This window comes from Anas platyrhynchos, chromosome 4 (assembly GCF_047663525.1).
Source record: "Anas platyrhynchos isolate ZD024472 breed Pekin duck chromosome 4, IASCAAS_PekinDuck_T2T, whole genome shotgun sequence".
Lineage (NCBI taxonomy): Eukaryota > Metazoa > Chordata > Aves > Anseriformes > Anatidae > Anas > Anas platyrhynchos.
The window spans coordinates 7425053-7445847 of NC_092590.1; the positions used below are offsets into that span (position 1 = coordinate 7425053).

The 20795-nt window shown below is 44.1% G+C and overlaps 1 protein-coding gene and 2 long non-coding RNA genes across 4 annotated transcripts in view; 1 reads left to right on the plus strand and 2 right to left on the minus strand.

Annotated features, from left to right (window-relative positions):
- On the minus strand, positions 1–3361 carry LOC113843470 (uncharacterized). The gene is made up of 2 exons (XR_011808804.1): positions 2823–3361; positions 1–1225 (listed from the first exon to the last, which is right to left on the minus strand). It is a non-coding gene; the product is annotated as an uncharacterized lncRNA (long non-coding RNA).
- The window catches only part of ELOVL6 (ELOVL fatty acid elongase 6), a 59396-nt gene extending 53611 nt beyond the window's left edge, over positions 1–5785 (plus strand). Inside the window, exons 3-4 of the mRNA XM_038178820.2 lie at positions 395–546; positions 3357–5785. Of these exons, the coding sequence (XP_038034748.1) occupies positions 395–546; positions 3357–3781 (577 nt within the window). The 3' untranslated portion in view covers positions 3782–5785. The remainder of the gene's footprint in view (positions 1–394; positions 547–3356) is intronic.
- Positions 5556–20795, minus strand: part of LOC119716871 (uncharacterized) — a 27154-nt gene continuing 11914 nt past the window's right edge. Inside the window, exons 4-6 of one of the 2 annotated variants that reach the window (XR_011808806.1) lie at positions 15087–20435; positions 11253–14631; positions 5556–9628 (exon numbers count right to left, since the gene is read on the minus strand). This is a non-coding gene — a long non-coding RNA (uncharacterized lncRNA). Of the gene's footprint in view, positions 9629–11252; positions 20436–20795 lie in introns of both variants that reach the window. The other variant, XR_011808805.1, reaches the window with a different exon arrangement.

Here is a 20795-nt window from a genome sequence, read left to right on the forward strand (position 1 = left end):
TCCTGGTTATGCTGATGACAGCTCTTTATTAACTCGTTTCTTTTAGTCTTCCAGCCGCCAGCATCAAAACTCTGCACGTTGTTTGCAGCTGAAGTTGGGGTCTCCTACTGGTCCTGAAAAGTGAAGGCTCGTTCCTGTAGTAATGAAATAAAAAACACTGAAGTTACTGTGCCAGACTTTCAGCAGGGAATACTTTATTACTGCGATCCACTTTGCAAATATGAGTTCAGAACAACTTCCTAGAAGCCGGCAGAGTTACTCCAACTTTAAGGCTGTTAAGCTTATTATCTTAGCACATTTATGACTTTTTTTTTTTCCTCAAAATGACTTGAAGTGATGGCATGTAGATGTCAAGTATCTACTCAACTTTCTTCATTTTCTTTTTTTTTCCAAGTATACTTGGTGCTGTTCGAACTGCTCCTTTCATGCTGTACATTTTGATGACCAAAGGCCTGAAGCAGTCAGTGTGCGACCAGAGTTTTTACATTGGACCTGTCAGCAAATTCTGGGCATACGCATTTGTGCTAAGCAAAGCACCCGAACTAGGTGAGTAACCTCTCTCCCTTTTTCTCTCCATGCCTATTTAGAGCAGCATGAAGAGAGCATTCTCTAGATGCCATCAAGCTCAACGCTACTCTTTCTCCTCTGCCTCTGCCAGTCCTCCTGGAAAATAGCTGGGTCTTTGCTATTGTTTTGAAACTGGACGTTTGCAATTCATGTGGCAAAGTGTAAAGCCCCTCAGCTGGTGGGGCTTTACTCCCCCAATACGGGGCAGTCTCAGGTACATGTATATATAATCTAGGTTGCTCCAGGTCTCCACAGTATGACTCATTTAGGCAAACCTTCAAAGCTGAAAGTACAGCTCAGCTCTCGGAGTTTTCTCCTAGCCTTTGTCAGCATACCTACGATGATGCTGGTTTCAGGTAACAAAAACATGTAGGTCCACGTCCTCAAACGTGAAGTTCACTAAGCTCCAGTGTATTTAAAGGACTGGGGTGTGCCTTGTCACCAACCTGTCAATTAATTCATGTAGCCCACCTGCCAGCAATGGATTTTATCTATCTGTAACAGCAACAGGACATTGGCCATTGATTCACAGCAGCAAGGCGTGCTGTAAGTGGCAGAAGGCTTTCCCATTCCTCCTTAGAGCTCCGGCTGGTGCACATTTTCTTCAGCTGCAAGTGGCCATGGCTCAAGGGTATTTGGCTTCCCTACAGAGCAAGAGCTGTGGGAAGAATGAAAACCAGGAAAAGCTAATAAGTCTCCATCGAGAAACCGTAGTTAAAGTTGTAGTTTGAATTCCAGAGAGTTTTTTTCAAGTCCCCAACAGTTGGCCAGGAATTCACCACCACCCTTTTTATATCTGAGCCTGCCAATCCAGCACGCTTCACACGCTTTGTTGTTTTTTTGTGGTTGTCAGTAGCAGGAGACACAAGTCCAGTATTGCTCTGAGCTGGGCTCTCACGCTTTGCAAGTTCAGCCATGAGCTCTGCAGCTCCGGGCTCAGCCCTGAGGGACTGGTCAGCATTATGGTCATGATGCAGTTGATGAGAAAGCATCACATCCCTTTTGCTCCCTGTGAAACTTTTGTGAGGACATGTCCTGATCCCACAGCAAAGGATAAATTGGCATTCCCCTCAGCATTACCAGGCCTGGCCGATTGCTTCCGAAGCCATCAGTGATTACAGACAAATCTGAACAGCAGCAGCAGCAGCCACTCACCCCATGGATATTGAAGTGAGGGCTGGGCTAGAGCAGCTGTGTCAGCAAGTGGCTTCGAGTCAGATCCTACCTCCGTTCTGCAACATTCATCCTTAAATACATGTGTGGGCGTACAATTATGAACAGTAACGTGCTTCCTCCCTGAACACTGAAAGCTGTGGCTGTCTCCAAATAGAAACCAGTTTCCCACAACATCTCTGGCTTTTCCAATCCCCATTCCAGTGTGATGTGGATATTTATAAATTGTTGGTTCTCCAGCGATTTATTTGGAATGATACTTACTATAGACTTGCCAAAGCCAACTTCATATCCTGTCTGCAGGTGTTCTTATCCCACAGCTTATTAGTGTAAGAGAGGATTGTTTTAATGGGAAGGAGGAAGGAGTGATTTAGCAGCCTTCCAGCTTTCCCTTCAGAGGACACCCTTACAAAACCTCAGAGGGCTGCAGAACTCACCGTGTTCAGGTGTACAGCAAAAATAAGTCTTTACCTTTCAGCAGAGAATTTGATTCAGCAAATTAGAGCACGGCAATTCATCAGCATAAACACAGGGAGGGGACAGACACCAGTTGTTTTGCTGTGTCAGAACCCTTTGGCTTCCTGCTGCTTAAAGTACTGCAAAACCACTGAAATCGAGTTTGGTTGAAACTAGAAAATGTCAGCTAGAGCCGCACGTCAACAATAAACTGATCATGTGATTACTTATTAAAATGTGAATCAACATCTTGCAGCTAATGAGATAAACAGAAGCATTATGGCTTACTGCAGACCTAGTGCAGACAGTGCAGTTTCAGTTCCAGCCATCACTATTATTCATAATTCGGATTTTCAGGGATACGTATATGTAGAAATAAGGCCCCTGATTCAAAGCTTAGGGATCTTTTTGGAATCACTGTACAACAACAAACGAATAGCGCACGTATATATATATTGTATCTAATTGGGATGCTCAGTGCAATCACAAGAAGCAGAAGAAAGAAAAAGGCAGGAATTTGGAATAAAATCTACTTTTCTACAACAGTAACAAATTTGCAGAAAAGGATATGCATTTCATCGTGAACAAATCTCTTTCTAAAAGCATTTTTTCTGGCAATTACATACCTTTCAATAACACAGGTTGAATATGCAATAGCTTTTTGCATAGGAACTCAAAAGACGCTGTTAAATGTAATCAGGATTGGCATGCAGGTAGGCACTTGAATGGCAGGGCACTGCTGCTTCCTCCTCGGGTTTTCTGCTCTCTGTTTTTCTCTTCTGGTCACAGCGTGTGATGGACAGTCTGACAGCCTGAGGTGATGCACGTACATCCACCTGCGTCACTTCAGGCTTTGCAAGCTGTGTTTACAGCAAAGACCTGTGGAGTCTTCAGGCAGGGGTTGTCCACGCAGCAAAATGGGGGTGCTCTGGTTGGGCATAAATCGCAGAGAGATAAGACCTGAGTAAGCTGTCAAATTAGACAAGCTCTGAGGTCAATAGCTGAGGTGTATTTTCGTGCTCCAAAAGTGTATACTGCAGCAAGAGCAATGGGAAGAGAGCCTTGCAGAATTCAGAAACTGTGGAATTGTTCAATATGTTTCTCATTTCCTCCCCTCCCTTTTTTTTTTTTTTTCTTTTTTTTCTTCTTTTTTGTTACAGGAGATACAATATTCATTATTCTTAGGAAACAGAAGCTCATCTTCTTACACTGGTACCATCACATTACTGTGTTACTTTATTCTTGGTATTCCTACAAGGACATGGTGGCTGGCGGTGGCTGGTTTATGACCATGAACTATGGAGTGCACGCCGTTATGTACTCTTACTATGCCTTGCGGGCTGCTGGCTTCAGAGTCTCACGCAAGTTTGCCATGTTCATCACCTTGTCGCAGATCACCCAGATGCTGGTTGGCTGTGTGATCAATTACCTGGTCTTCTCCTGGATGCAGCACGGCCAGTGCCATTCCCACGTGCAGAACATCATCTGGTCCTCCCTCATGTACCTCAGCTACTTTGTGCTCTTCTGCCATTTTTTCTTCGAGGCCTATATCGGCAAAACGACAAAAACAAAGAAGGTTGAGTAGTGGTAGAAATGAGACAGAAGCCATAGCTCAGGGTCATCAAGAAAAACAAAATTATAAGAAAAGAAAATGGCACAAGGATACACATATATGTATGGTGCAGATCAAACATGGCAGCTTAGGGAAAGTTAGCTTGGTTTAACCCAGTAAGTTTATGATCCTACCATGGTGAGGACTCACTGAAATCTACTCTATCTCAAAGGACTGCTGACGAAAGACTTCTTCCTTCTTGTACCTGTCTGCTCTTGAAAAGAAAGGAGAAAAGGAGAAATTAGAAAAATAAAAATAAAAAAAGGAAAGAAAAAGAAGAGAAAAGGAATAATGTTGAGGGGGGAAAAGTACACGAAGTAAGCTTCCCCGGGATGGAAGAGAGACTTTTATTACGAAAACCGAGTTTCTAAATCCTTTCTAATAGTTTTTCAGTGTTAAACTTGAACAAAACAAAGCAGAGAGGTGACAAAAAAAAAATCTATCTACGATACCAGTAGGATTGCAAATTTAAAATCTTTTCCATAAAAGGTTAATACCTTTAGCCAAAACAAAACCCAAAAGGATGTCACGGACACCCGTGTGGTTGAACGTCATCATGGTTGTGAACGGAAGCGAGACGAGATTGATTTCTCCGCTCTGTACCGTGCCAGGGGAGCAGAGCTGGAAGGCAGTCACCTCGCTGGGGTGGCAGGAAGGAGCAGCACTCGTACAAGAGCTTGATGTGAAAAGATGCACTGTTGCAATACATATCTCAGCCGAGTGCATTTTCCAAGTGCATTTTTCAGCTAAAAGCAAGGAATTTCTGCAGCAGGATAAGTCATAGAGGGTTAAATCAATCAATATTTGCTTAATTACCAGGGGCTAATAGCAGATGAATGTTCAGGAAGGAGGGAGAGGCGACTCCCCGACCATGATTTTTAAGAATTAGCCGCTAATCTCAAATTAACCCGCAGCGACACGGAATCGAATGGGGGAAATGAGAAGCCAGCCCAGCTGGCGAGCAGCGAGCGACGTCTCTACCCACTGACTTCAGAGCAGAGCCCGTGGTGCTCACCGACGGATGCTCGCCCTGCGCTTCTGTGGCTCTGGGAAGAGGCAAGGCGACCTGCCAGGCTGGGCGAAGATGTGCCAAGAGCCCTCCTCTGGTCATGTGGAGATACTACTATGAAAAGATGCTCGGAATAGGTTTTTCTTGAGATTTGTGTAGGAAATCAGGCTGAATGGAGTGATTTTGCTGCAACGGCTTAGCTCTAATGTCCAGAGGGAATCGTCCTTCACTAAACGTGCATCTCTCTCTCTGCAGAGGCTGTAACATCAGACTGACCACTTAAGAAGACACGTTTCTTCTCTGAAGTCAGCTACAGAAATAAGGAAACGTATTTCACTCTGAACCTTAGAGAGCTAGTTGATAACAGCCATATTCTCTCAAAGACGAGTAGATTGCATTATCTGTGATATTCCAGTCCTTACGAAGCCAAATAAAACGTGTAAAAGTTCCTAGTATTTCAAAGACGCAAGTATGTAAACTTGATGTTAAATGTGTTAATGTAGTACTCTAAATTGTATCAGTTAGGTAGCTTAACTAAACAATTAGAAGAACTAGATCAACAAAATAGGGACTGCTGTTCTGCGTAGGATATACACACCTATAACTACACCCATATACACATCCTGTGAATTGTCAACAAGAAAAAAAGCCCAGTGGCAGAGAATCACGTTTCCTGGCTAATGCAAAAGATTGTCATTAATTTCCTTGCTTTAATTTGAGATTGTACAGTGCAAAGGGTTTCTTTTTTTTTTTTTTTTTTAATTATGATTTTTAGCTTTAATTGTGCTGTCATTCATGAAACAGAGCTGCTTTAGTATCTTGTTAAGAGATGACAAGGGCTTTTGGTGTCTCATTATATACAAAAGAAAAACAAATAAAGTTACATTCCATGTTATGTGAATGGTCTTACAAATCAACAAGCCTCCGTAGGCTGAAATCATAATTACAACAAGCAGAAAATAAGTTTACATTTGTGTTATTTAAGTTATTGATGTGCTGACGTTATTTTTATGGTACACAGCAAATAGCAAAATGTGATATTCCGTAATGAAGCTATGATATTCATTAATAGGACTACTGTATACATGGAAATATTAGACAACGCCAATTAAATGTGTAAACCATTTTGTTTTACAGCTTGGGAGTAGATAATTATAATGCTGAATGAGCCTTTTTCCTCACGCTTAATTTTGCCCTGGCTAAGAAGCGGGTTATGAAGACTGAGTAACAGTGGGAAAAGGCAAAATTCGAGTCACCTACCTTTAGATGGGAAGTGTTGGTAGAGGCCCCATTGTGCCATGCACGGAGCTGCACACATCCCCTGGTAACTGGAGGCTTGCAGTGAACAGCTTAAAAAAAAAAACAACAAATAAACTTTACAAGTATGAAGCAACTCCTAGCTAGGTAAAGAGCTGCAGCCAAAGCTGAGCAGGCAGAAAACAGGGTGGGTTGCTAATGAGTGCACAATCAACCCACCGTGTTTCATACAGCCTTTTCCTTAATTGCATAAGAAAACAAACAAACGAAACAACCAAACAAGCAGACAAAAAGCATTCTGTGCGTCCCTGATGGCAACACTGGCAATGACACTGACTCCAGCGGAGCAGGCGTTTCACCCCCCGTTAGCCCATTCTCCAAAAGCCCTCGTGGGTACCTCTGTACTGTTTGCTCCCGACCTGCCCGCCTCCCTGCGAGCCTTTGGGGGGCTTGGAGGTGTCCCCAGCCATGCCAAGGGCCGTGTCCCTTCTTTGCTGCCTGGGCAGCGGCTGCAGTGCAGGGACCGACCCACCAGGCCCCCTCCAGACACAGTACAGATGTGCTCCAGATGTGCAGGGGAAGATGAAGATGAATTCAGTGGGAGTCCAAGGGGAGGACAAGTCTGCAGGCGAGCACACATACAGGGAAGGGGCAGCAAGATCAGACAGGTAGGGGACAAATGAGGGTTCACCTCCCATCACCCTAGACATTGGGTGTCATGCCACCACTTGCTTCAGGAGCTGGCGTCCCAGCACCCACAGCTCTGCCCTTGCTGTCCCACACCGTAGGGATCTCCCTCCAGTGTTTTCTGGAGTCAGATGTGGGAACTGGCATTATGGAAGTTGAGGATAAGACCAAAGCCAACACAAACTGGTTTCTTTTTTTTTTTTTCCTAGCAAAGTGCACGCATGATATTTAGGCATCACATGCAACCCCCTCACATGTACCTGAACAGCCAGGCAGACAACCCTCAGGCAGTGACACCTCCGTAATATTCCAGCTGATCCAACCTAAACACGGCTAATTGGGTCCTCCTCACTTCCCCTGGCTGGAGCCTTGGGGGTCACACAGTCACACTTCTCTGTCCCCTGGCAGGATTCTTATTTTCCCTAATGAGCAAAGCTGCAGTTGTGCTGCATTCACACACACCTTGGGGAATGCAAACTTCACACGGCATACCAAAAATTACAGGGCCTGTGGCAAGGAGCACAAATGGTCCTTTCCTGAAGTCAGGAAAATTACACCGACAATAAGGTCAGTCTGCCAGGGCCAGGGTCTGTGTTTTGTGTTCTGACACATTGATCCAGTGTACCGAAAGAAAAACAGTGCCGTGGGTACAGGCCTGTGCTTAGGCAGTTGCGAGCAATATTTGGTTCTTCCCGAGCACTGCTTCTGTGCAGTGAACATTGAAAGGAAAATATTTTCAGCTAGTTAGGGAAACAACACGAGGCTGGGTAGTTGGGAAGCCTCCTCAAGCTGTGCCCGTGATGAGGAGGAAAGCTCTCCCGCTGACAGACCTTGACTCAGGGCCGCAAGTGGTGTGCGTCTGGGGTCACTGATAACACCAGAGTGGCTGCTTCCCCAAGACATCTCTCACCAGACTTCACAGGAAACAAATAAAAGTCTACTCACCAGATAAGGGCGTGAGCCTGCAGAAGGCTGGAGGCAGAGGGGGGCAAGACCTTGCCCCTGAGCCGAAAGCTGTGGCTGGTTCGGGGGAGCAGAGGCCTGAGCGGGTGTCGGTTTTCTTTCCCTTAAGGAAAAGTCGGGGAGAATGGCACCTCGGGGATTGATACCAGGCTTTGGGGTATCAGGCAGTGATACCCGAAAAGCCTGGGAATTACACCTTGGGGATCGATACCAGGCTTTGGGGTATCAGGCAGTATAAGGCAGCAGTTACTGTGCCTGTGACACAGCCGCCTCGTGGGCACGTGCCAGATGTAGCACATCAGCGCAGTCGTATCTGCAGTATTGGCACTGTGCTGTGCCTCAACGAGTAACAGAAGCATTTATATACAACTCATACACGCAGATACGCTCCGAGTTACAAAAATGGTCAAGGGAGGAAGCTCAGCAGACTGCAGACCCTACCTCGCTAGCTCAGGACCTGGCCGAATACCCCCTGAAAATGAGGTGGTTGGTGAGGTGCCCACTGCTTTCAGCAAGCTCTGCTTTGGCCCATCACAGCCCAGTGGCGGGGCGATGCCAGACCTAAAGCCCCCTGAGTTTGGCTGATGGTGCCATGTATCACTCGGGGCATCACTCAGGCCCCGATGTCAGTCCTTAGTCATATTTTCCAGCCTCGCATCTGTGAGTCCTCTAAAAGAGAAGAATTACAACTCATTGTTGGTGTGTTTCCACGCTTTTACTTCCATGCATTTTCCATTCCGTTTATTTTATTAAAAGCAAGCTAAAGGACAACTCCCTGTCCTGCTGCCACAAACGCTCCACTGCGGTCAGTGCAGCCACACGCGGGCACAGAAACCTTTTGCTTACGGGGGCAAGGGCAGGATCAGTGCCTTCTTGCGGAGTTTATTTTCTAGCAGAGCAACCACCGCAGAGTAGAATATGATTTCTTAAGTTAAACACAAATAGGATCAGCTCTGCACAAGAGCACTACAGCGAAGGGGGACCAGGGGCCTCCCCAGTGCATCATAAAGCTTGATAAAATGCTGCATGAAGTGGGATTAGAGAGCATTTCCCAATGGGTAAAAAAATAATATTCCCCTGAAACAGCAGCTTCCTGAGAAGTCTCACATCTGTCCAGCTCTGGAGAGCTTCAAACAGGCCTGTCTGCTGAAGAAACACAGCTTTGATTGACTTATCTGCTTTCTCAAAAGAGCCACTACATGCTTTAGGCTTTAAGGAGCCTTAAAGCTCAAGCTAGATTTCTGTTCAGAAAATAAAAAAATAATAATAAAAAAAAATACAAAAAAAAAAAATAAAAATACATGTACAATAGCTGGGAGAGAATAGTATGAGAAATATCTTTATTTTACCATTTTCAAATGGCTATTTCACTACATAAAAGGAAGTTTTTATTTTTATTTTTTTTGGTATATTGATATTCCAAATAAAATTTTAACTTTTGGTTCAAAACAAAATACCTCTCTGTGTTTTATTGATCTGTAACACCCATCCAGATCTCCGTGCTGCCATCAGGCCCAGCTGCCGAGGAAGAGGAGCCGTTCCCTGGCAATGGGACCACACCGTGGCTACGCTGCCTGTCGCTTCCCAGCAAACCTCTGCCCAGTTCATATTTTCCCATGCCAAGCAGAAGCATTATCTGCCTTTTCTTTGTGTTTTTGTGTGTGAATCTGTATGAACTGAGTGTAGCGCAGGCAGTGCTTGGATGTCCTGGTTATTTACACTTACACTTAGGAAATCCCAATCTCTGCATCTCCCGTAAGAAACAGAACCTGCACTCAGGTTCCCCGCATCCTACCTGGACAAAGCCATGTGGAGCCTCTGGGAAGAGGGAAATTGCAGAGCGTGGTGTTGCCAGTTCAGATCACGCTGTTATAATTCACCGTTCACAGAGGTACTGCATTTCCCTAAAAAATAAATAAAAAAAAGGATGAAACACCAACGCTTAACTGCATGAGCTCCAGTGTCAAACGATAAGAAATTTAGCTGCACCTGTGTAAAACAAGCCACGTGGCTTCTTCTGTGTTTTACAACTCACCTAGCCTTCCAACTGGGAGTGGGCAAAGGAAATAAAGGAAACTAATAGAAAATATTGATTTTGGAGTGTGTTACACAGAGTAATTTATTACTGCTAAAAGCACTTCAAAGGTCCCAGATAAAGGGTTTGCAGGGGTGGGGGAGCTGGTATTTTTCTCCTTTGGGATTTTACACAAAGTACCAGGCATCCTAGGTTTGGTTCAGCCCAGTGTTTGGGGTGGCTGGGAGATGTACAATGCTGGCATTTACAAGAGAAAAGAAAAAAAAAAAAAAGTATCTGATCCAAAGTCTCTGTCACACCCTGGAAAAACCAACCCCTGCAGTGCCTCCTGCAAGGTTTGGCACTGGCTACCTTTACTGTTCAGATTCCGTAGAGATCAATAAAACCTATCAAAAGTACGCGTACATTTATGCACAGAAACACCTAAATATATTAATTGCAGAGCTCCCAGGTGAATATTTGGTGTCTGTTGGAGCTACTTGTTCTAAAAGGTAGCACCTGAGTTTGCTCATAAAATCAGAAGGCTTTTAAGGGAACATACAACTGGCATTTATTTATTGTTCACTGCTTGCAAGTATCTGTTGCAGATCTTGAATTTGTGTTGCGAGCAGAGCTGTGAAATTGCAACCAAAGCATAAAGTGAGTTTACAGAACATGACTTTTTTCAGGATGCTACCTTCAAAAGGCCTTGTCCAAGCCAGCATGCAGCATGCACTTGCCACTGCTCTCTGGATGTGCTGAAAATAACTCAGCAGTGAAAAACCCACAGCCTGCAGCGTGATGGGTGCTCACCAGACATGAACAGCTTGCTTTTACGCAGGTGTCACTTGCTTTTTGAATGAGTGAAACAATAACATCGGTTGAAAAGAAAAAGTCCAGACCATTGTTTTAAGTAAACTGTCCTTCAGCCCTGCTGATAAGCTTAATGCTACAGGACGGCAGGCTCTGCAGTTTTAAGAGCTGCCCTGCACTTATGTAGACCTTCCTTTGCAAATACATCAAAGGAATGAAAGTGCTTGGGATAATAACTAGCAAAGACTCAGCACGTGCAGAAGCCAACAGAGCTGAGAGTGTAGCATTGCAATGTATCGGACCAATTCATTCTCCAAACTCTGGACATAGGATAGAAATAGCCCATCTTCGTGGTGAGATGTGTGTAAGTGTTTTTTTTTTTTCATCCTCCTGATAACACTGGGCTGAAGTGCAGTCACTGATGAGCTCTCAACACCGATGGCCCCATTTCCATCAGAACCAAACCCCATTATCTCTGTCCTCACCATCTGTCTGAAGTAAACACATATTGAAATTTTCAAACTTTCTTGGTTTTACTGAAATTGCCTACATAAGACAGACACCTCCTGGGCAAGGCAGTGGTGGTAGTTTTATGGGTCTCCAGAGCTTGAAGTATTCATTTAACATTCATTTATTTAACATTTCCTGCAAAGTCCTGCTCAAATATCTGCTAGCTACCCCTTTAATTCATCATCTCTTACTCTTTTTGTTGGCATTCTCCATTTAGATGCAGAACAAGCCTTCACTTGTTCAAAACTGTACAGTGGTATTATTCACTGACTTCCATAACTCTTTACAAGGGCTTCGAGTGTGAAACTTCCAGTCCCGTTGCTGCTTGGCTGAGCTTTTGCAAGGCGCGCTCGCCTGTATCTATTCCTGTCCGTGGCAGCAGTCATAAATTGCACCAGAGTACAAGCAGTCTTCCTTGAATTCACGCAGACTGTTTACACTGTTAAGCAATGTATACCTTACAACGTTTCTACCTCTGTAGAGGGAGGAACAATTAAAACGATGAAGTCGAGTTAAGTTATAAAACTTTAAGGAGCAGTATTCATTAAAGAGTGACTCATCTGTTCTTTCTTTAAGCATCTTCCTCAGTTGCAGCGTGAGTCAGATATTGTTGTAGTTATTACCAACACGGAAAACTTCTAAAGCCAATACATAGACAGACCCAAAGGAAAATGTGTTGGCATTTTAACTACAGCTGATCTCTTCATCGGTCATGTAAATGGTTAAACGAGAGACGATCTGTTCCATATATGTATATTTCACCAGCAGGACCACTTTATGAATCCTAAACTTTGGAGAAACTACTACTTTAGCACTTCTTAAACTTGTTTTCAAAGCCACAAAATGCAAATCTCGATGTCCTAATGAGAGGGTAGTACGTAATTACTGGGCTTGTGTGATCTCATCCTCCAAGCACGATTCCTCTTCTAGCAGAGCTCCTGCTGCTCGTTACCTCACTCAGGTTTCGCTCAAAGGCAGCTGTCCTCGCTCCATGTGGAGGTCACCCTGCAGACACGCACAGGAGATGCCTCGAGGAATCGCTCCTGGATGGTGGGAGAGTTTGCAGCCTCCGCTCTGCAGCACAAAACGGCCACGGATGCTCAGCCCACGTTCAGGCTTTTCACTGACCTGCCTTTCTCGGTTGCTGCCAACCCTCCCAAAAAGGGGGTGAGAGAGGTGAAGGCACTTGGGATGCTGCTGCCTGCACGTTCAGAAGGGGGAGAGGGCTCTGCGGTGTCCTGTGAGCCTGTGTCTGGATTGCACCTGGCTGCCCCCTCTCTCCGGACATGGTGCTTTGCTGAATGAGGAGTTATTTAGCTTCCTTCTGCCTGCTAGACCTGGAAACCACAGAAAACGATTATTATTTTTTCCCTAAAAACTTTCTGGAATCTGACATTTAGGGAAAAGAAAAAAAAGATCACAGCTTTCATCCCAAATCAAGATCTCAAGTTACTGTGTTTTCAGCTTTCTGGGCTCGAACTTTAATGGAAGCTTTACCTTGTTCTTGTGCTAACTCCTTTTCCCACTCCTGAGGCATCAGGATTCAAATAAAGCAATTTTTAAAAAAGGATATTTGTTTATAAAATAAAGGAAAACAACCACCATCCCAAACCCGCCTGGGGTTTTGCTATCACAACTTGGAAGGCAAGGACGTCAGTGCTGCAGCCACGCTCTCCCAGGGTGGTTATTTTGGAGGAGCCAGGAGGGCCGGGGCTGCTACTGCAGGGGAAATGAATACCTCGCCCAGGCCATCCTGTGAGAGGAGACCAAGAAAAGCAGGGCACAAACCTCTGAAGCAGGTATCAAAGGATTTGTAATTTGCCTGCCCTGCTGTCATTTCATATTCTGTCTCCTCACAGTCGCAGGAGAGAGGGAACACCACTTCCCCGGGCTCAGGACAGGGACTGTCGTGTGTTTGCATCTGCAGGAGCTTGCAGGTGTGCAAAGAGGTGTTCATGGGAGGTGAGCACTGGTGGAAGGAGGCATGCAGATACTCGGGAGAAAGCAATGGATTCCTCTTATGTTCCTCTTCTTCCTTCCTTTCTGTCCGGGAGGAGATGAGGTGCTGAGATGCCTAAACAGTTTCCGCGAGACCCAGCTTCTAAAACACAACGACAATTTTTAAAAACAACCTCTAAATTAAATGCTAAACATTTTTTTGGAGAAGCCATGGGAAAGAGCCCTTTTCCTGCACAAGATTCTCAGTGATAAGTACTGGCTTTCCTTTCTGAGCACAGAAACCAAAATAAACAACCCTTGCTGTGTGACCCACGGGCTCACTGGAGACATTTAGCTTGTACTCCGAGATCAAATGGCACGAACAGATAACCCGAACTGAGGTTTTCTGGACAGAATTTGAAGGAGAAAAAAAAAAAAAAAAAGCAAGTTTCCAGCAGGAGCACCGTGTTGCAATGAACCTGCAGTGTGGAGGGCGTGGATGAGGCGTAATTCGGAGCGTGTTTCCGCAGGGCAGCGTGGCAGCTGCAGGCCGTGAGCTGAGTGCTCAACAAGGGAATGGGCAAAATGGGAGAGAAAATGCCTGGGAGAGTGCCTGGCTGCCAAAAGCTGCAGAGCTGCCAGAGGAAAGATACCTGCTTGACAGCCCTTTCAGACAGGCTAATAAGGGGAAAACCCTCCCAGCCCCCCAGATTCCTGCTCTCTAGGCAAGAGCTAAGATCAGGTGGGAGCAAGGCAGGGACTGCAAATGAGGACATCAGAGAGATATGGATACAATCATCAGAAGAAAGTGAATGTCTCTGTGGCTTTCTTTAATCACCCGGGTATGTAGCCCTAAAGAGGAGGCCAGCAGGCATTCTGAGGGGGCAGGAGTGCTGGTTTTACCCTGCTAAAATTGAAAAGCGATGGATGCGACACGCTGCAATGCTGCACTCCTCCCTTACACTACCATGAATCAAATCCTACCTGATGCTTCCCGGCTACCCCCGGAGAGCAACTTGAGCGGGGTGCACGGTGCTGCTGCAGAAATGTGACCCAAACCTGAGCCAAACAACGAGGGGTCTGCCCAGTGAGGCTGTCCCGTGTAACGTGGTGAGGATACCAAAGAAATCTCAGCAGCAGGACGATGTTACAGGCACTAAACAGGATGGATGACAGCACCCCCCTGAGAAGACTCAGAAAGGTACATGAGAGGAGAGAGACTCCTAGGCCAGTTTCCTCCCATCCCCTAGGGATTAAATGCCCAGAGACACTTTTCCTCTGAGAAGTTTTTAACATTCAAGCAAAACTTCTTGATATTTCATAGATTAACACTGCGTACTGCTGTGAAACTTTGTCTTTGAAGAAACTTCGCAGCAGGCAAGCAGCCCTGAGGGGCAGAGCAGCCCTTAGGAAACGGGGCGAATCCTGAGGGATCCTGGTCCCCTGGGATCAAGAAAGATGCGTGCAGACTGGAGAGAATGGGGGAGAGCTGTGTGAGGAGGCACTGCAGGCTTTGCCCAGAACCGGCCCTGGAGCAACCATGAGGTCTCTTCCCTTCTCTGTCTGAAGCAGTGGGAAATTGCCAGCAGGGTTCCCAGGAGGTGCGCGTGGGGATTCTGTATTTTGTGTTTTCTGTAATAAAATAAACACAAAAACAAATGTAAACGTGTTTGAGAAGGAGAAGCTCTTGGGAGAAATTAGTTTGCAGCAGTGCCATGGGACCTAACTCTGTGAAATTGTGCTGTTTGCCAATCCTTCTGTACATCACTTGTCTATTCCAGGCTAATGAATTTGCAAGTTTTTCGATTCTGCCAAGGAGAGAAATGAAACAAGCTGCTGAAATACCTGTGCTGTCTGTGAATGATCTTTTTTCTTTTAACTTGAGTTACAGCACAGGAGGACACAACTCCTATCGCAGGACTTAGTTAAATTGATTCAGGAGTTAAGGTCACTGGGAGAATAAATTACTCTGCTAACATAAAATGTGGTAAACAAGAACAAGAATTCATGTGACTGTAAGTGATCAATGAAAATAAAAATTAAAGGAAAAAAAAAAAAGAAGAAGAAAGAGAGCAATTGAGACTTACCCAGAGCTAATGCTGAGTCCTGGGACTGACCCAGTGGCTTCACTGGAAGCGATTCCTCTCTTTTTGCAGCGTGTTTAAAACAATGATGTAAATGATATAAGGAATTTTAGCAAGATTAATTTTTGTTTTGTTTTGTTTTGTTTTTCTGAATGAGGGAGCAATCCTGGATCCTTCCCTCCCAAGCAAGGACCAGTGCACGTGTCTGCAGCGGGGCATGACTGGCACGCTTTGCTGTTACCCCTTGTTGAATGCTATTTGACAACATCAGAGGAGGCAGAACAAAGAAATACACGGTTGCAAACCAGATCAAATGAAAAAAACATTTATAGCAAGGAAAAACAAGTACCTCAAACAACAATAAGTACAAAAATATTAGCACAACTAGGATGTTAAGCTGAGCCTGCCTAGAATACTTACAGTTGTATATGCAGCAACATATAAAAATCATAGAAAATGAATGGTTTGTGAGCAGCAGGAGATTAAAATACACATTGCACAGGGGCACGCAAAGCCGGTGGGAGTCCTATCTGGATTTCAATAAGCAGTGTCTCCCTGCCGCAGAACCCTTCTTAAATTGGCCATCATTTCCCACTCTGCATCTAAACTGGCCTGTACGTAACCTTCAATCACGCTAGAAATACCTGAAAATAGACATTTTTGGTCATGATTCAGATCTACCTCTGCATGAAATAAAACAGCTTGGCTTTTCTTTATTTATTTTATTATTTTATTATTATTTTTTTAAATGGCTATTTTCTAAAGCCTGGTCACGACCAGGGGAGAGCTTGCCCACAGCTCTGCCCAGAGGCAGGCTGAGCAGAGGAGCAGCAAGGAATTGTTCTAGAGTGCACACTTTAGCATTTACAAGTCTGACACATTTTTGGGATGTATAAATGAAACCTGAAAAGGCAACATGCTTACACAGTGGGACTGGCTGCAAGGAGCGGAGTCTGAGCAGTCAAAAGCATGGTCATAAGCTTCTGTTCATCTTCAAGGCCCTGTTTGCACAAGTGACCAAATTTCATTTCGTAGAGCTTTAATTTTCTACATGCAGACCACTGGTTTAAAAATCAAACAAGACATTTCAAAGTAATAAATAAAGCTTATTCTGTGTTACAGGGGGTCAGTTCCAGGTGCCTTGTAAATTCAATTCAAAAACCTTTCGAGGTTTTAGATTAATAATTCCTCCAAGATCATATCCCTGGCGCTATACTTCAGGGTGAGCGTCTTTTTTAGCACTTACTGAAACATCCTATGATTGGGAAGGTGGAGAGGCAAAGAGGGAACATTTTGTTATCCAACACAACAATTCTGCATCTGCCGCCTTGAGATGCCTGGTCCAGACACAAACAAGAAATGCCAAAAGCCTCCTGCATCACAAATTTGCTCTAATAAACCCACCGCCGTGTTTATTTGCTAACTGCTGGAAGCGAATTCTGGTCAGCCTGCTGTTTTCTGATGCAGGAGCACTTGCACCTGGGTGCCAGGAACCGCACACATGAGGCTCCTCTGTGTCAAAGCACCCTCTGCTGGACCAGCCGGACATGTGAGTGATTCATAACCCCACAGCATCATCCCTCCCTCCCCTGCCCCAAAAATGGGTAAGTAGGTGAAGGGGTTGCCTTCCTCCAGCTGCATCCTGGCTCCAAGGAAAGGCTCCCAAATTGCCCCTTGTCCATGTGGGGGACCCACACCCCGTATCAAAGCTGCCCCCAGGGGTGGTGTCAATCCAGGCTCCCCGTAACGCATCGGGACATGAGTTTATACAGCTCTTATCAACACGTGGCTGCCTGCAGCAGGATAGCTTCTAGCATGCAAGAAATGGAAGACCTGTGAGTGCCGGCTGGACAAAAATTGACGGCATTCCCACCAGACTTCACGGTAAACTGAGTTATGCTGTAGTGTCAGCGTGAGCTTTCCTGTCAGGCACTTAACCAGGGTACAAAACCTCTCGTTGAGCATCTAGCCTGACCATAGCAGTCATTCCCACAGCCTGTGTGAGAGTCTTCCTTATGGCCAGGGAGACGAGCCCCTTGTTTCAGACCTACCCAAATGGATTATCTTCGCCGTGCAATGTTTTACAATACCTACTCAAAACGACGTTTTACACAAGCATGTAAGTGAGAAGCAGGAAAGCAGCCACTTGCTCTGACTTGATGGAGACCAAACACAACAGCAACTTAAATAAACATAGGGGCTGTGGTTAGTTTGCAATAAATCTCTCCTAAATACGGCTTGCTGGAGCAGTGAGGCATCGTCTCACAGAGACTGAAAGTAAAGCGTACCCAGTGAGCAACGCCATGAACTGGGGAGGAAGGGATCCGAGCTTTCTGAAAGCGAGAATAAAAAGTAGGTGAAACACATGATTGAGGAGGAAGGAGCTCTGTAATTTTGTAAGGGTTTAAGTGAAAAGAATGTGAGGCAAAGGTGCTCAAGGAAAGGCTTACACCTCTAAATAGCTTTGCATACGGACTCATTAGCAGAGGAAGGAATTTAATTGGCGTTTTTGCGCAGGTAGGCATCAAGGTGTAATAGGGAGTGATCAGTGCAGAAGAGGTGGCACAGTTTCAGCGAAGAACATTATAGGGTTGGAGACTTAGAAAGAGATGAAGGAAGAAATCATACCCTAAAGGAAGGGAAGAGAAGGAGCAGTCTGTACAGCTGTTCAAACTATCTGCAGTGAACCATCACTCAGCAAACTTCCTTTTTCCTGGAAAGCGATGAAGATTAATAACGTCCCTTTCCTTTGAAAAGGACATTGTAAATACATATTCAAATCTGAGCCCTGAAAAGACTTATTTTCTGGGATGTGTGTTCCACGTGGGCTACAGCAGCTACTGTTTCCTGCTTTACTGCTGCAGATATCATCTCTCCCTGCCAGTCTGATTTCGGGATCCAGGTGGAAAACACGCAAGTTAGTAAAATCTTCTTTGAAGTGTACTTTTAAAGCTCACTAACTTTGACAAAAACAAAACAACAACAAAAACTCGCAAGCTTTGGTTATAGATGTTAGCTAACATCCCATTTCCTGACTTCTGTCTTTAAATTCCTGGAAATGGAAAACTGATGAAAAATCAGGCAGAAGAGGCCTTGCCCAAAGCTTCCACCACAACTTAGCTCCCTTAACTCCAAAATATTTTCTCAAGTCTGAAGCTGTGCTGCTAACGTTATCCTTTTGTCTCCTCTTTCTTCCTGTGCACTCTGAAAATTTGGCTTTTTCATTCCCTCCAAGCAATTACCTGCTCAGACCAAGGCTGAATCAAAGTGAACTCATCCTGGGCTGTTATCTCAATTCAGCCATGTGGAAATAACTTTTTTTTTTTTTCATTTTCTGAGCTTTCACCTACTTGAATTTTAAACCTCACAGTTATGGCTCTGTGTAATTTTCCATCAGTTTAAATTCAGTCTTTCATCCACACCTGGAGCTGGAACAACTCATTCTCAACGAATAATGCATCCAGTGATGGATGCATCCAGTCTCTTTTAATTTGCAGGATATCTGAGACCAATTGCAATTTCCTCAAACGTATTTCTTCTTCTACCATTCCAGAAAGAATTATTTTGCTCTTTAAATTGTAGTTGTAAGCACCATCCTCCAAACATCCACACAAATGTTTAATTTACCAATTATTTCAATAAGTACATGTATAATTAATTATCTACCAAGTCAGTTTGTAAACAAATATACTTATTTTCCAGACTGAGACTTACTCAGCTCTGATGGGTCATGCTTGGGACTGGTTCCAGCCCTTGGCTGGGAGAGCAAAAATAGTTGTGTAGCAAATATATGTTTCTGTTTCGCTGAGTACTTTTGCGTCAGAGTTTGACTTTAACTCTTTACAAATATTTGTCCCTATAGAGTTTGTTACCAGAGAGCAGACAAACTAGCTGCCCGAACTCACTCAATTTTAATTCATGGCATACATATTTTTGCAATACCTGCTTTCAAGGACACGGCTCTACACCCTCAGCCAGCCACAAAGCCTCTCATTGAGAGTGCTAAGGCCAAAATCTGTACAATTAAATTATGGTGTTTTTACCAACCTCCTTCAAAGAGACTAGGAAAGCTTGTTAACAGGTTCATAAATCCAGGTGAAAAGATCAATCCAGCTGTCCTGACATATATGTTATTACTGAATATATATGCTATTGGAACATGGCAAATAGATTTGTGTTTACTGTTATGTGCTGATTGGTGTCACTGTTTCCCAATATATTTGGGGATACGAGATCCCGAACACCTATCAGCATTATATTCCAATATATCTTTTATTCTACTGGCTCTGGTTAAACATCTCCTGGATTCCTGGTAATACCAAGCACTGGGCAAAACTAACACATGAAGAAATCAGCTATCCATGCTAGCACTCTGCTAGACTTGCCTTTGTACTTATCTGAGGTGCCACTGCCCCTGGACACATGCTCATTGCTCTCCTTTATTTAAATGCTACTTTTTTTTTTTTTTTCCTTTAAATGTACTTACTTTTGAATAGAAGTCCGAAGAACAACTGGTATATCCTAATTTAACCTATGTAAAATGAAAACCACCTAGCATCCCTCCAACAGAGTTTAGAGCCCAATCTCCTGGTCCCTCTGCAAGAAACACACACTGAAGTCTTAAGAGACACTGAACACCTAGGCGAACTAAACAGTGAGAGTTTGACAGCTTTATCAGAGCTGCAGTTTGTTCCTGACTGCCCATGGGCAGATGATCCAGGTTGAGGCTCAGCAGGGTCCTGCTTTCCCACCAAAGCCTTTGGCCACCACTCAGGGCAGCGCCACACACAGCCCCAACTGCCACACCACCCCCTGTGGTTTATAGATGCTGCCGATACCTTCCAAAACCTCTTGATAAGGTTTTAAAGGTGAGTGCGCACAGCTTGTGGATAGCCAGTTTATATAGTCCGTATTATCTGTTTTCACGTTACCCAAATTATTTCCTACTAGTCTGTAAGATTAAGAAATGACTGTGGCAAAAACTTTCTAATTTGAATATGAATAATCAAATTTTGTTGTAAGAAAAAGAACTTCTTTCTAAACTAAGCCCCCTAAATCCTCATTTCTTTTCTCAAGTCACATATTTCAGTGCGGAAGTTAAATAAGCTCTTTCTCTCTTCACCTTTATATCTGTCACATTCAAACAATTGCTCTATTCCCTATTCCTCTTGCGCACATTTCATGAAATTCTTTCACAATTGATAGTTTGGGGAGAAGATGTACTACTGGAGATGAAGAAGAACCTGTGCAGATCCTTACTTGGTTTTCACACCTTTCCAGTATCTTCTGGCACACTGGGAGTTTTGTATGAAAACAAAACAAAACAAAACAAAACAAAACAAAACAAAAAAGCTGTATATCAAGAAGAAAAGAAAAGAAAAGAAAAGAAAAGAAAAGAAAAGAAAAGAAAAGAAAAGAAAAGAAAAGAAAAGAAAAGAAAAGAAAAGAAAAGAAAAGAAAAGAAAAGAAAAGAAAAGAAAAGAAAAGAAAAGAAACAATTCAGCACAAATTCCCAAGCATATCAAAGCTGTTGCTACACACATTTTCAAAGATGCATCAAATTGCCAAATTCTCATAGTTCTTCCCAAAAAGTTAATATGAGCTTTAGGAGAAACACTGTTTTTAAGTTACGTGAATTAGTTCACAGCTCTTTGTTTACTGACACTGTCTGGCAGCACTTCAGGCTGAGGTTTTTAATAGTACCTTATTATG